This window comes from Rhinoraja longicauda, chromosome 1, assembly GCF_053455715.1.
Source record: "Rhinoraja longicauda isolate Sanriku21f chromosome 1, sRhiLon1.1, whole genome shotgun sequence".
In the NCBI taxonomy this organism is placed as follows: Eukaryota; Metazoa; Chordata; class Chondrichthyes; order Rajiformes; family Arhynchobatidae; genus Rhinoraja; species Rhinoraja longicauda.
The window spans coordinates 26,520,726-26,535,163 of NC_135953.1; the positions used below are offsets into that span (position 1 = coordinate 26,520,726).

A 14,438-nucleotide genomic window follows, 5' to 3' on the forward strand; every position below is an offset into this window, starting at 1 on the left:
AACTTGGGGCAGTCAATGGAAGTGTCTTGAGAGCAATCCGTGTTACCGTCGAAAAAGTACTGAAGGTACTATCGTGTATGAAGGTAGACTAATCTCCAGGGCCTGATCAGATATATCCGAGGACATTGCGGAAGCCCTGGTTGAAATTTACAAGTCATCCTTAAATACATGAAAGGTGCCGGTAGATGGTTGATGGTTGTGCCTCTATTCAAGAAGGGCTGCAGGGGAAATGCTGGGAACTATAGGCCGTTGAGTTTAACATCTGTAGTTGAAAAGTTACTAGAGAATATTCTGAGGGATAGGTTATACAGGCATTTGGATGGGCAAGGGCTGATTAGGGATAGTCAGCATGGTTTTGTATGTGGGAGGTCGTGCCTCACAAATCTGATTGATTTTTTTGAAGACGTGACCAAAAAGGTCGATGAAGGCAGAGGTGCAGATGTTGTATACATGGATTTCAGTAGGGCATTCGACAAGGTTCCGCATGGTAGGCTGCTCTGGAAGGTTAGATCGCATGGGATCCAAGGAGAGATGCACAACTGTAGTCACCTGTGACAGGCCCTGCACAGGGTTAAACTTGTTTAATTACAAGACAGGACTTCAATATCCTTATTAGTGAGGTGAGAGTTCTTGCTCATTCTCTCCTACCATAGCCTCTGTCACTTTTGTGGCAGAGATTGTGCTGCTGCCATCTGTTAGCGAGCCTCATCTGACCGCAATGGAGCATTGAGGGATGTGCCAAATTGGGAGGAGTCAAAAAATGTGCAGGTCCTGTATTAACATCTGTGTTTGAGTGTAAACTACACCGCCCCAATGCAAATAGTATTTTAGTCATCTCATGATTTTTGTTGATTCAGCGTAATAGCTATAGTGCCCTCCACAATGTTTGGGACAAAGACCCATCATTTATTTATTTGCCTCAGTCCTCCACAATTTGAGATTTTTAATAGAGAAAAATCACTTGTGGTTAAAGTGCACATTGTCAGATTTTAATAAAGGCCATTTTTTATACATTTTGGTTTCACCATGTAGAAATTACAGCAGTGTTTATACATAGTTCCCCCCCCCCCCCCCCCCACCCCCTTCCCATTTCAGGGCACCATAATTTTTGGGACACAGCAATGTCATGTAAATGAAAGTAGTCATCTTTAACATTTTATTGCATATCCTTTGCATGCAATGACTGCTTGAAGTCTGCAATTGATGGACGTCACCAGTTGCTGGGTGACTTCTCTGCCAGGCCTGTATTGCAGCCATCTTTAGCTTATGCTTGTTTTGGGGGCGAGTCCCCTTCAGTTTTCTCTTCAGCATACAAAAGGCGTGCTCAATTGGTTTCAGATCGGGTGATTGACTTGGCCACTCAAGAATTAACCATTTTTTAGCTTTGAAAAACCCCTTTGTTGCTTTAGCAGTATGTTTGGGATCATTGTCTTACTGCAGAATGAACTGCCGGCCAATGAGTTTTGAGGCATTTGTTTGAACCTGAGTCTATACACTTCAGAGTTCATTATGCTACTTCCCTCTGGAAGACGACTCCGGACTGTCAAAGCAGCCACAGCCAGACATAAAAACAGCTTTTTACCGCGAGGAGCAGCTCTACTCAATAACCTAAAGTCTGTAGTCTCTATTTGCTCTGGTTTATTTCATTCACATGTTTAAACCGTAATGTTGTATTCTTAATGTTTTATGCTTTATTCTTAATTGTTTACTGTATGTTTGTGTTGTTATTTGCAAGTGGAGCACCAAGGCACATTCCTTGTATGTGTACATACTTGGCTAATAAATTTATTAATTCATTAATTCTTCAGCAGTTGTATCATCAATGAAAATAAGTGAGCCAGTACTTTCAACAGCCATACATGCCCAGGCCCACCACCGTGTTTCACAGATGAGGTGGTATGCTTTGGATCTTGGGAAGTTCCTTCTTTCCTCCATACTTTACTCTTGCCATCACTCTGATATGTTAATCTGATACGTGCAGCGTAGGTTTACTAGGTTAATTCCCGGAATGGCGGGACTGTCATATGTTGAAAGACTGGAGCGACTTGGCTTGTATACACTGGAATTTAGAAGGATGAGAGGAGATCTTATCGAAACGTATAAGATTATTAAGGGGTTGGACACGTTAGAGGCAGGAAACATGTTCCCAATGTTGGGGGAGTCCAGAACAAGGGGCCACAGTTTAAGAATAAGGGGTAGGCTATTTAGAACGGAGATGAGGAAAAACTTTTTCAGTCAGAGAGTTGTGAATCTGTGGAATTCTCTGCTTCAGAAGGCAGTGGAGGCCAATTCTCTGAATGCATTCAAGAGAGAGCTGGATAGAGCCTTTAAGGATAGCGGAGTCAGGAGGTATGGGGAGAAGGCAGGAATGGGGTACTGATTGAGAATGATCAGCCATGATCACATTGAATGGCGGTGCTGGCTCGAAGGGCCGAATGGCCTCCTCCTGCACCTATTGTCTATTGTCTATTCATCTCATCTGTCCCCAAGACCTTTTTCCAGAACTGTGGTTGCTCATTTAAGTACTTCTTGGAAACTGTAACCCGGCCATCCTATTTTTGCAGCTAACTAAATTTAGTTGTTTGCATCTTGCAGTGTAGCCTCTGTTTTTCTGTTCATGAAATCTTCTGCAGACAATGGTCATAGACAAATCCATACCTGAAGAGTGTTTCTGGTCTGTTGGACAGGTGTTTGGGGGGTTTTCTTTATTATAAAGAGAATTCTTTTGTCAACAACGGTGGAGGTCTTCCTTGGCCTGCCAGTCCCTGTGTTTAGTAAGCTTACCAGTGCTCTCTTTCTTCTTAATGATGTTCCAAACAGTGCCTATCCAAAAGATTGCACCCAATGATAGTTTTATTGATTCACCTTAAAATAAAACAATTTCCTGACTTCAAATTTTCATCATTTGAACTAAATCTGTACTTTTCTGCTTATTTCACAACTCCATCGCCAATTTATCTCTGGAAATAAAAATAATTGATATTTGATATCTCTTCATTTTTGTATCCATGTGTGTAATAAGATTGTTATTATATTGCCAGGAATAAGGAAGAGGAATCAGGGAAAACTTTATATTTATAAATGACTGTTATTTACTTGACAGACACATTTTATGGTTCAATTCATTTAAATAGCGATACATCAGAAATCTGACCAACGCTGTGAATTACACTTTCTACACCAGCTATCCTATCCTGGGCTAAACCGGAGCTCCTCCCCAAAGCCACGAAAGATCTTCCGGCAGACAGTGTGACCCCGCTCGACTCAAATTGTAAAGATTTGAAACACATGTTAAGTGGTTTAAAGATGGAGCAAAATATCATGCAATTTTTGCCTATGCACATGTGCTCCTACTGGCTCCAATTGAAACAGTGGAAAGCTGCCATCGACTATCCACACCACTTTGTTGTCGACCACTCCTTCATAAGTTCATAAGTGACAGGAGCAGAATTAGGCCACTTGGCCCAACTAGTCTACTCTGCCATTCAATCCCTTTTAGACAATAGACAATAGGTGCAGGAGTAGGCCATTCAGCCCTTCGAGCCAGCACCGCCATTCAATGCGATCATGGCTGATCACTCTCAATCAGTACCCCGTTCCTGCCTTCTCCCCATACCCCCTCACTCCGCTATCCTTAAGAGTTCTATCCAGCTCTCTCTTGAAAGCATCCAACGAACTGGCCTCCACTGCCTTCTGAGGCAGAGAATTCCACACCTTCACCACTCTTTGACTGAAAAAGTTCTTCCTCATCTCCGTTCTAAATGGCCTACCCCTTATTAATAGACAATAGACAATAGACAATAGGTGCAGGAGTAGGCCATTCAGCCCTTCGAGCCAGCACCGCCATTCAATGCGATCATGGCTGACGATGAGGTTTGTAGGTTAATTGGCTTCTGTAAATTGTTCCTAGTGAGCAGGATACTACTAGTGTGATTGCTGATCGACACGGACCCAGTGATCCACGCTGTATTTCTAAGGTCTAAAAGGCTAAAGGAGCACAATTAGGCCATTCAGTCCTCTGCTCCGGCTTGACTTTTTATAGGGTCAGGGCTTTTCAGCAACGTTTACTACCCTCTTCCAAATATCTCCCCATATCCCTTGCTCCCAAGAATGAACAATGAGAACAATTAAATAGATTTATTTCAGACAATCAAATAAGTCTGTACATTTGCTTGCACAGTCAAGTGTTCAGTGAAGCAATACGAGACATATTGTTTCGACATTTTAAATGCTCACTCTTGTGAAACCAGTTTAGAGCTGTATTTGTAGAAAAATTACATGGAAGTTGAATTGTTCTGTCCTTCTGAGCCATTTTCATTTGATTACCCCAAAGTTTCCCTCAATCTGTCTTCCACTTCAATATTTCACTTTATTTCTTGACAGATATTGTTTTAAAAAAACCACAGAGCGCAGCAGGTTTTTAATTTTCCTGTGTACATCCAGTTGCAGACCTGCGATTTTGTATTCTATCATTTGGCAATTTACAAAGTAGATGGTCATGAGAAGCTGGCAGGCAAGTGTGCTTGGAGACGTGGGCTCTCTTCTTTAAGAATTCCTCTGTGGTAAATGCACTGCAATGAAGAGGCAGCTAGTCCGTGGTCAGGCACTTGTCTTTTTCCAACTCATCAGCATTTGGTAGGGGGTTTCGTTTCTTTTTGATTCACCAATGGATTTGGGAAGAGGGCTGGAGGAATAAAGAAAAGAGAGTAAAAGACAGAGGCAGAAAATAATGAAATGACTGACATTCACAACATTTCACAAAAGATACCGTCTTTCTTGATGTAAAAATATAGCACTGCTACCAATCTCAAGGCTCATTCCGTTTGATAAATACATGATTAATTCAAACTCCTTAGAAGTGCTCGACTTTTTTTGTCTTCATTAAATTTGCATTGATTACCATTATATCCTTCAATCAAATTTGATTTTAAAAACTAGCCTGTATTCAATGTGTTTTAAAAAAAATCGTATTTATGACATTTAGTTTTTTGACTGTTTAGTATTAACATTTGGCATTTTATCAATTACTCTGATCAATAAAGTGAGCACAATTTAATGAAAAACGTTTAATTCACCTCACTATGTATTTCCCTCTCAGAATTACTTGATTACAAAATTGTACGGCTTAAGAAAAACCTATGGAAAACTACCTGTCAGGTGAAGCTGGTGAATTATTTTCCTTTTGCTTTTCAGAGCAAACTTCAACTTTATATTTCAGCCGATTGTTCTGTATAATAAATAGACAGTTAAGAGTACTTTTCATTCATTTGTAAACAGTTCCATATTCCACTACTGCATTAATAGGAGGCTCGCTGATATATTGAGACTAAACATGCGTTACATTTATTGAAAGGATACGGCTCATTTTATAGTCACTATAAAAGTGGCCAGAGATAGTGGTTAAAAATAACAAAGAACAAAGATAAAAAGTGGTGCAGTATTCTGCAGGTCAGGCAGCATCTGTAGTGGCAAAAACAGAGTTGATGTTATGTGTCCCTTTCATCAACCGGAAACATTTACTGTTTCCATTCTGTAACACTGCCTGAGCTGCCAAGTATTTCAAGAATCTGCAGCTTTATACTTTCAAAAAATAATTTTCCTTAGGGTGGAAATGTCAAAGACTAGAGGGCATAACTTTAGGATGAGAAAGGAAAAGTTGAATGGAGATGTGCTGGGCAAGTTTTTTTTTACATAGATAAGAGTGGTGGGATTCTGGTTCGTGCTGCCAGGGATGGTGTTGACAGTGGTGTTTAAGAGCCTTTTTGATAAGCATATGGATACGCAGAGAATGGAGGGATATGGATCATATGCAGACAGATAGGATTAGTTTATCTTGGCGGCACAGTGGTGTGGGGGGGGGACACAATAGTGCAACAGTAGAGTTGCTGCCGTACAGCGCCAGACACCCGGGTTCGATCCTCACAACCGTTGCTGTCTGTATGGAGTTTGTACATTCTTCCTGTGACTGCATGGGTTTTCACTGGGTACTCCAGCTTCCTCCCACATTCCAAAGATGTGCAGATTTGCAGGTTAATGTAAATTGTCCCTAGTGTGTAGGGTAAAACTAGTGTATGGGTGATCGTTGGTTGGTGCGGACTCGGTGGGCAAAAGGGCCTGTTTCCACGTTGTATCTCTAAAACCAATTCATGTTCAGCACAGATATTGTGGGCTAAATTGCACTGTACTTTTGTATGTTCTAGGTTAATAAAATCTGTTGCATCTAATTAAGCAGGACAGAAAATAATCTCCAAGAAAACAGTCAGACACAAGAACTTGATAATTTTGCTAAAGATCCAACTTCAACATAAATTATGTTGAAACTTTCGGAATGACAAATGAAAATAAATGCTGTCAATAACGATGACAAGATTGCTTGAGCTGAAACACCGACATTGATTTCATATATTGGAAACTTGCAAAAATCAAGATTCTTGATTAGTACAGGTGTCAGAGATTATGGGGAGAAGGCAGGAGGATGAGGTTAGGAGGCAGAGATAAATCAGCCATGATTGAATGGCGGAGTGGATTTGATGGGCCGAATGGCCTAATTCTACTCCTATTCCTTGTGACCTTAATCCAAGGAAGTAAAATGAGGTTTTACATTCCAAAAGGTAACAGAATTACCAGCCCACCATGGGCTGTGTGAATCAGCTCAAAATTAATAAACATGACTCAAAGACTCGAGATTGTGGATTTAAAGAACAATATATTCACTATATTACATCAGCTAGCAATATCTCTGATGCATTCTTCACCTGGCCATCAATAAATTCATTACTCTGTATCAAATATTGTTAAATGGCTTCTTGAAAATCAAAGAGCACATCCTATTGGGTGACCATGTACAGACCACAATCTTTATGTCACTGAGTGAATCAGAACAATAAGCACAGGTTCTGAGTGTTATACATTGGCCTGATTTTCCCAATTGGAAAAACAGCCAGGTTTATTCCAACCGTAGTCCTGTCAGCCTTATTTACTCATTCAGTCTCCCTTGCCCTGAAAATTATTATTTCCTCTACACAAGTAGAAACTCATTTCAAGTATAAAGTTAACTTTCCACGCAAATATTCATTTTAATTTTATGAAAGACATTGTAAATAAACTTCAGTTAAATATTGTTTACCAAAAAGTATTAAAACCAATTTGGATTCTTCTTTCCCCAATTCCATATTAAAGGAAGTATGAAATTGTGATGGAAATATAACACTGGCCCATGATCAGCGTGGTGGTGCAGCAGTTGGTGCTGCTCACCCATGGAACCTGGATGGGTTTCCACTGGGGGCTCCAGTTTCCTCCCATGACCTAAATACACTACACTTTAGATAACACGCCACCAGGGGTGGTGGTGGAAGCAGATCGATAGTCATGTTCAAGGGGTATTTAGCTAAGCGCACGGATATGCAGGGGATAGAGGGATAGTCATACAGCACAGAAACAGGCACTTCGGCCCAACTTGCCAACTAAAATACCCCATCTACACTCATCCCACCTGCCTGTATTTGGCCCATATAGCTTTCCTATCCATAAACCTTTCCTATCCTTGCACCTGTCCAAATGTCTTTTAAATGTTCACAAGGTCAGAACTGATACGAGCAGAATTAGGACATTCGGCCCATCAAGTCTACTCTGCCATTCAATCATGGCTGACCTATCACTCCCTCCTAACCCCATTCTCCGGTCTTCCCCCATAACCCCTGACACACGGACTAATCAAAAATCTATCTATCTATGCCTTAAATGTATCCACTGACTTGGCCTCTACAGCCTTCTGTGGCAAAGAATTCCACAGATTCACCATCCTTTGACTAAAGAAATTCCTCCTCATCTCCTTCCCAAATGAATGTTGTTATAATACCTGCCTCAACTACCTCGTTTGATGGAGCTGCTCTGCCAGGAAACAGCATGGGCTGGGCAGATAGGCCTAGCAGCCTTCTTCTGTGTTGTAATAAGTAAGTCAGGCAACATTTGCAGAGACAGGAGCAATATTGCTCTCTGCTAAAAGAATTGGCACATCCATGCAGTGTTCACTTTTCTTTGTTGTGATTATAAAAATGGAGGGGTGATAAAAGTGTGAAGCCTATCTGTACCTTCTCTCTACCTTCCTGGTCACAATGATAATGAACTTCAATCAATGTTTCAGGTCTGTGCGCTTACACTTTTAAAGTACATACGTACCTCGGCTTCAAGTATGCCTACTTGCTCCTTCAGTTTCAAAATGATTTGATCCTGTTTCACCAACTCAATTTTTAAGTTTTCAATCTGTAAACAGAAATAAAATTTAAAAAACATTACGTGAAAGGCAGTTAAAGCAGCCACTGATATTCCCAGTCAAGCAGGGATAACCTTAAAGTTCATAGCTTATCTATGTGTTAAAAAAACAGTCATTAATAACATCAAATCCGACTGATCACTCTTGGTTAACATAAGTTGAAATAGTTTAAGGATACTTGATTGAGTATAGAACATACACTGCTACAGCACAAGAACAGATCCTTTGGCCCATAATGTCTGCAACAAACATGGTGCCCTTATCTGTTTGCACATAGTCCATATTTCTATTACCCTGCACAACCATATGCCTATCCAAAATTCTCTTTAAATGCTACTATCATATCTGCTTCCACCACTCCTAACAGCGTGCTCAAGGCATTCACCGCCGTTCTTGTAAAAACATAACTTGCCCAGCACATCTCCTTTCAGTTTGGTTCCCCTCACCTCATACCCATGCCCTCTGCTATCTGATTTTCCTATCCTGGGAAAAGGATTCTGACTGTCTACTCGATCTATGCCTCTCATAATTTTATACACTTCTACTATCAGGTCTCCCCGCAACCTCAGGCGTTCCAAAGAAAACAATCCAAGTCTGTCCAATCTTTCCCTGTAGCTAATACCCCCTGAACTAGGCATCAATATGATAAACCTCCTCTGCATCCTTTCCAAAACCTCCACATCCTTCCTGCATGGGGCAACCAGAACTGCATGCAATACTCCAAATGCAGCCTAACTAATGTCCTATGAAAAAAAGAATGTCCATTTTTTTATAATAAAATCAATAGACAATAGACAATAGGTGCAGGAGTAGGCCATTCGGCCCTTCGAGCCAGCACCACCATTCAATGTGATCATGGCTGATCATTCCCAATCAGTACCCCATTCCTACCTTCTCCCCATACCCCCTGACTCCGCTATCCTTAAGAGCTCTATCTAGCTCTCTCTTGAAAGCACTCAGAGAATTGGCCTCCACCGCCTTCTGAGGCAAAGAATTCCACAGATTTACAACTCTCTGACTGAAAAGGATTTTCTCATCTCCGTTCTAAATGGCCTACCCCTTATTCTCAAACTGTGGCCCCTGGTTCTGGACTCCCCCAACATTGGGAACATGTTTCCTGCCTCTAACGTGTCCAACCCCTTAATAATCTTATATGTTTCAATAAGATCCCCTCTCATCCTTCTAAATTCCAGTGTATACAAGCCTAGTCAATCCAGTCTTTCAACATACGACAGTCCCGCCATTCCGGGAATTAACCTAGTAAACCTACGCTGCATGCCCTCAATAGCAAGAATATCCTTCCTCAAATTTGGGGACCAAAACTGGCACAGTACTCCAGGTGCAGTCTCACCAGGGCCCTGTACAACAGCAGAAGGACCTCTTTGCTCCTATACTCAACTCCTCTTGTTATGAAGGCCAACATTCCATTGGTTTTCTTCACTGCCTGCTGTACCTGCAAGCTTCCTTTCAGTGAACTAGGACACCTTGATCTCGTTGTACGTCCCCTTTTCCTAACTTGACACCATTTAGATAATTCTTACCATCAAAGTGGATAACCTCACACTTATCCACATTAAACTGCATCTGCCATGCATCCGCCCACTCACACAACCTGTCCAAGTCAACCTGCAACCTCATCAAGCGAAAGCCATTCAATTAACCAAATCTCCCAAGTAATTAGATCATGACTGATCTGCACTTAAACCATTTACAACAAGGGAAATACTGGAAATACCAAGTATTTTGGAATAATCTGATAAGTTAATGATTGAAGTAATCTATGAAGTGTGTGCGAGTCCAGTTGTAGCTTCTGATTCATTTGTTGGTTTTCCCAACCAGCTGATGGATAATTGGTCCACAAAAAAACATCCTATTATTAGAGACTTGCAAAACTATCCAAATTCACTATATTCATAACAAGATATCGTTACTATTCAGAAAGCAGACAAATATAATAAGGTGTTACAAATGTCAATCATTCGATACCCCCGCCAGTGTCTGCTACAACCCCTCCACCTGTCGGTCAGTCGCCGGCACCCGGGCTGGTCGCCTCGTGCGCCCTCCTGTCCGTTTTGTACCTCCGGTTCTTGGGGGGGGGGGGGTCCTGTGGCGGTCCCGGTGGATCAGGCCACTCCTTGGGTCAGCCCCCTCGTTACGTGACGGACAGGCGTAAGGGGTTAAAAGCCAGCCCGTTGGGAGGCGCGGCTCATCCCTAGGTGGACTACGCTGTGAGCAGGAGCTCACAGCCTAATAAAGGACCTTACCTTAAACTGTCTTGCCTTTTCTCTGGCCTCCGCCAGGCCACTACAACAGGACTTTTATATACCATCTTATTCAGATTGCACAGTGCCACATTTTTAACTTAATTTTCCTGAAAAACTAAACATTACTAAAAATAAGGAACTTTCAGCAGCCCAGTTTTCACTCCAGGGTTCATTATGGGCCTGGCACATACCTGTAGCACCAGGCAGGAGGAGTCTAGACACAAGCAGCATTGTGCAACAACTTGCAGCTCGGGGGCTGGATGCTACTTTTGATTTTCGCTGGTGAATGAGTGCTTAAACCATGCACAGGTCTCTTGGAATGAAGAAAACCTCCAACTCAACCCCAAAGTCTGTATTTGTACAACCTCTAGGCAATTCTCCTTTCATGACACCTCTGATGCAGACTCTCTAAGATCTATGAGCAGGTGCAAGCAACGCACTGATACTCTCTCCATTCCAATTTGTTGGTGTCGTAGCTCAGTGCTGGCAGGTGGCCAATGAATTAATCTACACTGACAAACCAAACTGAGGTCAGTCATTGATTGTTTGATTGATCAATTGAAAGATATAGCATGGAAACAGACCCCACCGCCCACGTTGACTATTGATCACACATTCACACTTGTTCCATCTTATCCCACTTTCCAATTCATTGTCTACACACCAGGGCAATCTCAACCAGGACCATGGATTGAAGGTAGCATGCTCTTTATTGCCCACTGTCACTGTGTGAGATGTAGTTAGCAACTAAGCCAGCTGGAGAACCAGACATCAGAAGATATTTTTACCCTTACTGAAGAAATAAAATTTATTTTAAGAAATATAATTACCAGCCATATTAACCTGCATCTTACCGTGTTTATTGCACTGTGCAGATTCCGATGTTGTTGTGTGATGACATTGTCGAGGTGAAAGATTTTCTCCTCCAGTGTGGAAGACTCCGACTGAAGATTCTGAAACCTGTCAACAAATTAGTTGCACATCAACGTTATAAAAATAGTATCTCATTGTCTCTGGGCATTCTTGCCAACAATCACTTAAATACTTTGGCAAAATTAAATTTACAGCACTTCCCATGAGAGTTATAGAGTCATAGAATCCATGAGCAGTAGATTACTAACATTTTGGAACAACCAGAAATACTTAGACGTGTCACAGGTTGAACAGAATGCTCAATGACAGAATGACAGGATCGGTCAAAGTTAGCATGGATTTATGAAGGGGAAATCACGCCTGACTAATCTTCTGGAATTTTTTGAGAATGTAACAAGTATAATGGATAAGGGAGAGCCAGTGGACAAGGTGTATCTGGACTTTCAAAAAGTCCTTGACAAGGTCCCACACAAGAGATTAGTGTGCAAAATTAGAGCACATGGTATTGGGGGTAGGGTATTGGCATGGATAGAGAACTGGTTGGCAGACAGGAATGAAAAGAGTAGGAATTAACGGGTCCTATTCAGAATGGCAGGCAGTGACTAGTGGGGTGCCGCAAGGCTTGGTGCTGGGACCCCAGTTATTTACAATATATATTAACGATTTAGACGAGGGAGTTAAATGTGACATCTCCAAGTTTGCGGATGACACAAAGTTGGGTGGCAGTGTGAGCTGCGAGGAGGATGCTATGAGGCTGCAGAGTGACTTGGATAGGCTGGGTGAATGGGCAGATGCATGGCAGATGCAGCATAATGTGGATACATGTGAGGTTTCCACTTTGGTGGCAAGAACAAGGAGGCAGATTATTATCTGAATGGTGTCAGATTAGGAAAAGGGGAGATGCACCGAGACCTGGGTGTGCCTGAACATCAGTCACTGAAAGTAAGCATGCAGGTACAGCAGGCAGTGAAGAAAGCCAATGGCATGTTGGCCTTCATTGCGAGAGGATTTGAGTTTAGGAGCAAGGAGGTCCTACTGCAGTTGTACAGGGCCCTGGTGAGACTACACCTGGAGTATTGTGTGCAATTTTGGTCTCCTAATTTGAGGAAGGACATTATTGCTATTGAAGGAGTGCAGGTTCGCCAGGTTAATTCCCGGGATGGCGGGACTGACATATGATGAAAGAATGGGTCGACTGGGCTTATATTCCCTGGAATTTAGAAGGATGAGAGGGGATCTTATAGAAACATATAAAATTCTTAAAGGATTAGTCAGGCTAGATGCAGGAAAAATGTTCCAGTTAGGGGAGTCCAGAGCCAGGGGTCACAGTTTAAGAATAAGGGGTAGGCCATTTAGGACTGAGATGGGGAAAAACTTCTTCACCCAGAGTTGTGAATCTGTGGAACTCTCTGCCATAGAAGACAGTGGAGGCCAATTCATTGGATGTTTTCAAGAGTGAGTTAGAATTTAAAAAAGCATTAATATAGGATTAGTGTAAATGGGTGTTTAATGGTCAGTGCAGACTCGATGGGCTGAGGTGCCTTTTTCCATGCTGTATCTCTCTATGACCCATCAACACCAAGACTCTTTTCCCTTGGGTTAGATAAAGATTTAGATTTGATTGATTTTGTTATAGTAGGGAGAAAATACATTACTGCAGACGACGTGAAAATCGGTTGAGTTATGGATAGTGGGGAAGGTTGTCAAAGAATACAGCAGAATAGAGATCAGTTAGAAATATGGGTGAAATGGCAGTTGGACAACTATGAGTTGTTTTATGCTGAGTGGACAAATGTAAGAGAATGTCTCCAGTACTGGACCCTTGGAAGCATTGATATTCAAGGGGATATTGGAGAGCCAGTCCATAGCAATAAAAATGGTAATGTAAGTGGTAAAGGCAACATATGTCATGCTGTAGAAATAAGGAAGTGCAGATTCTGATGTGCCAGGGAAAAACGTAAAATGCAGGAGTAACTCAGCAGCTCAGCAGCATCGCTGGAGTACACGGAAAGGTGACGTTTCGGGTCAGGGCACATCTTCATACCAATGCTTCACTTCATCAGCTGGGACATTGAGTATAATAGTCGGGAAGTAATGATGCAGGAGTACACTACTTTGGTTAGAAGGAGATTCACCAAGATGTTCCGTAAATGAAAGTGCAACAGCCATAAGGAGAGGTTAAACTCACTTGGATTTTTTTCTCTTGAGTGTCAGAGGCTGAGGGGAGACGTAATAGAAGTATATCAAGTTATGAGAGGCATAGATAGTCAGAATATTAGTAGCAAATAATAGATGGTAAATGTTAAGGCGAGAGAGGGAAAGCATAAAGGAGATTTACAAGGCACATATTGTTTTACACAGAAACAGATATGATAGCAACATTTAAGAGGCATTTAGACAAGGCATATGAACAGGCAGGGAATTGAGCGATATACAGAACACCATGCGCACGGATGGGATTAGTTTAGATTGGCATCATGGTCAGCACAGATATACTGGGCCTAAGGGCCTATTCCAATGTTATACAGTTCTGCCTTTTGACTCAGGCTGCTCAAGTTACACGAGTGGAGGTGCTTCAGCCTTTGTCATTATCCACTAGGTAAAAGGTCCTGCAGTAGCAGCAGATAAGAATAATGAATATAATGAGTTTGAATGTACGAAAGATCATCCAGTGGGGTTGATTAGATTGGAATATGGTGCTTCCAGTTAATAGTATAATCAATTCCCCCAAAATAAACTCATGGTTTTTTAGGAACAATAAATATGAATAAAGGGCTCAAATAGAAATAAATAATGACTTATCGGGAAATAAATCTTAACAGCAATAACACTTTTACAAAAGATAGGCAAAATAAAAATAGTGAGACTCGGCCTCCTCATGAAGTATGAGGTAATAGAATTTCAGCCCAGAAGATTAAATATAGATTCAATGTGGGGCATTTTTTTCCCAAAAAGGGTGGTGGGTGTATGGAACAAGCTGCCAGAGGAGGTAGTTGAGGCTGGGACTATCCCAACGTTTAAGAAACAGT

At 41.7% G+C, this 14,438-nt stretch overlaps 1 protein-coding gene across 1 annotated transcript in view; it reads right to left on the reverse strand.

Moving 5' to 3' along the window:
* Positions 1-4,185: 4,185 nt before the first annotated feature.
* Positions 4,186-14,438, reverse strand: part of LOC144598919 (coiled-coil domain-containing protein 68-like) — a 54,933-nt gene continuing 44,680 nt past the window's right edge. The window contains exons 8-11 of the mRNA XM_078409504.1: positions 11,391-11,496; positions 8,179-8,262; positions 5,151-5,227; positions 4,186-4,684 (exon numbers count right to left, since the gene is read on the reverse strand). Of these exons, the coding sequence (XP_078265630.1) occupies positions 4,600-4,684; positions 5,151-5,227; positions 8,179-8,262; positions 11,391-11,496 (352 nt within the window). The 3' untranslated portion in view covers positions 4,186-4,599. The remainder of the gene's footprint in view (positions 4,685-5,150; positions 5,228-8,178; positions 8,263-11,390; positions 11,497-14,438) is intronic.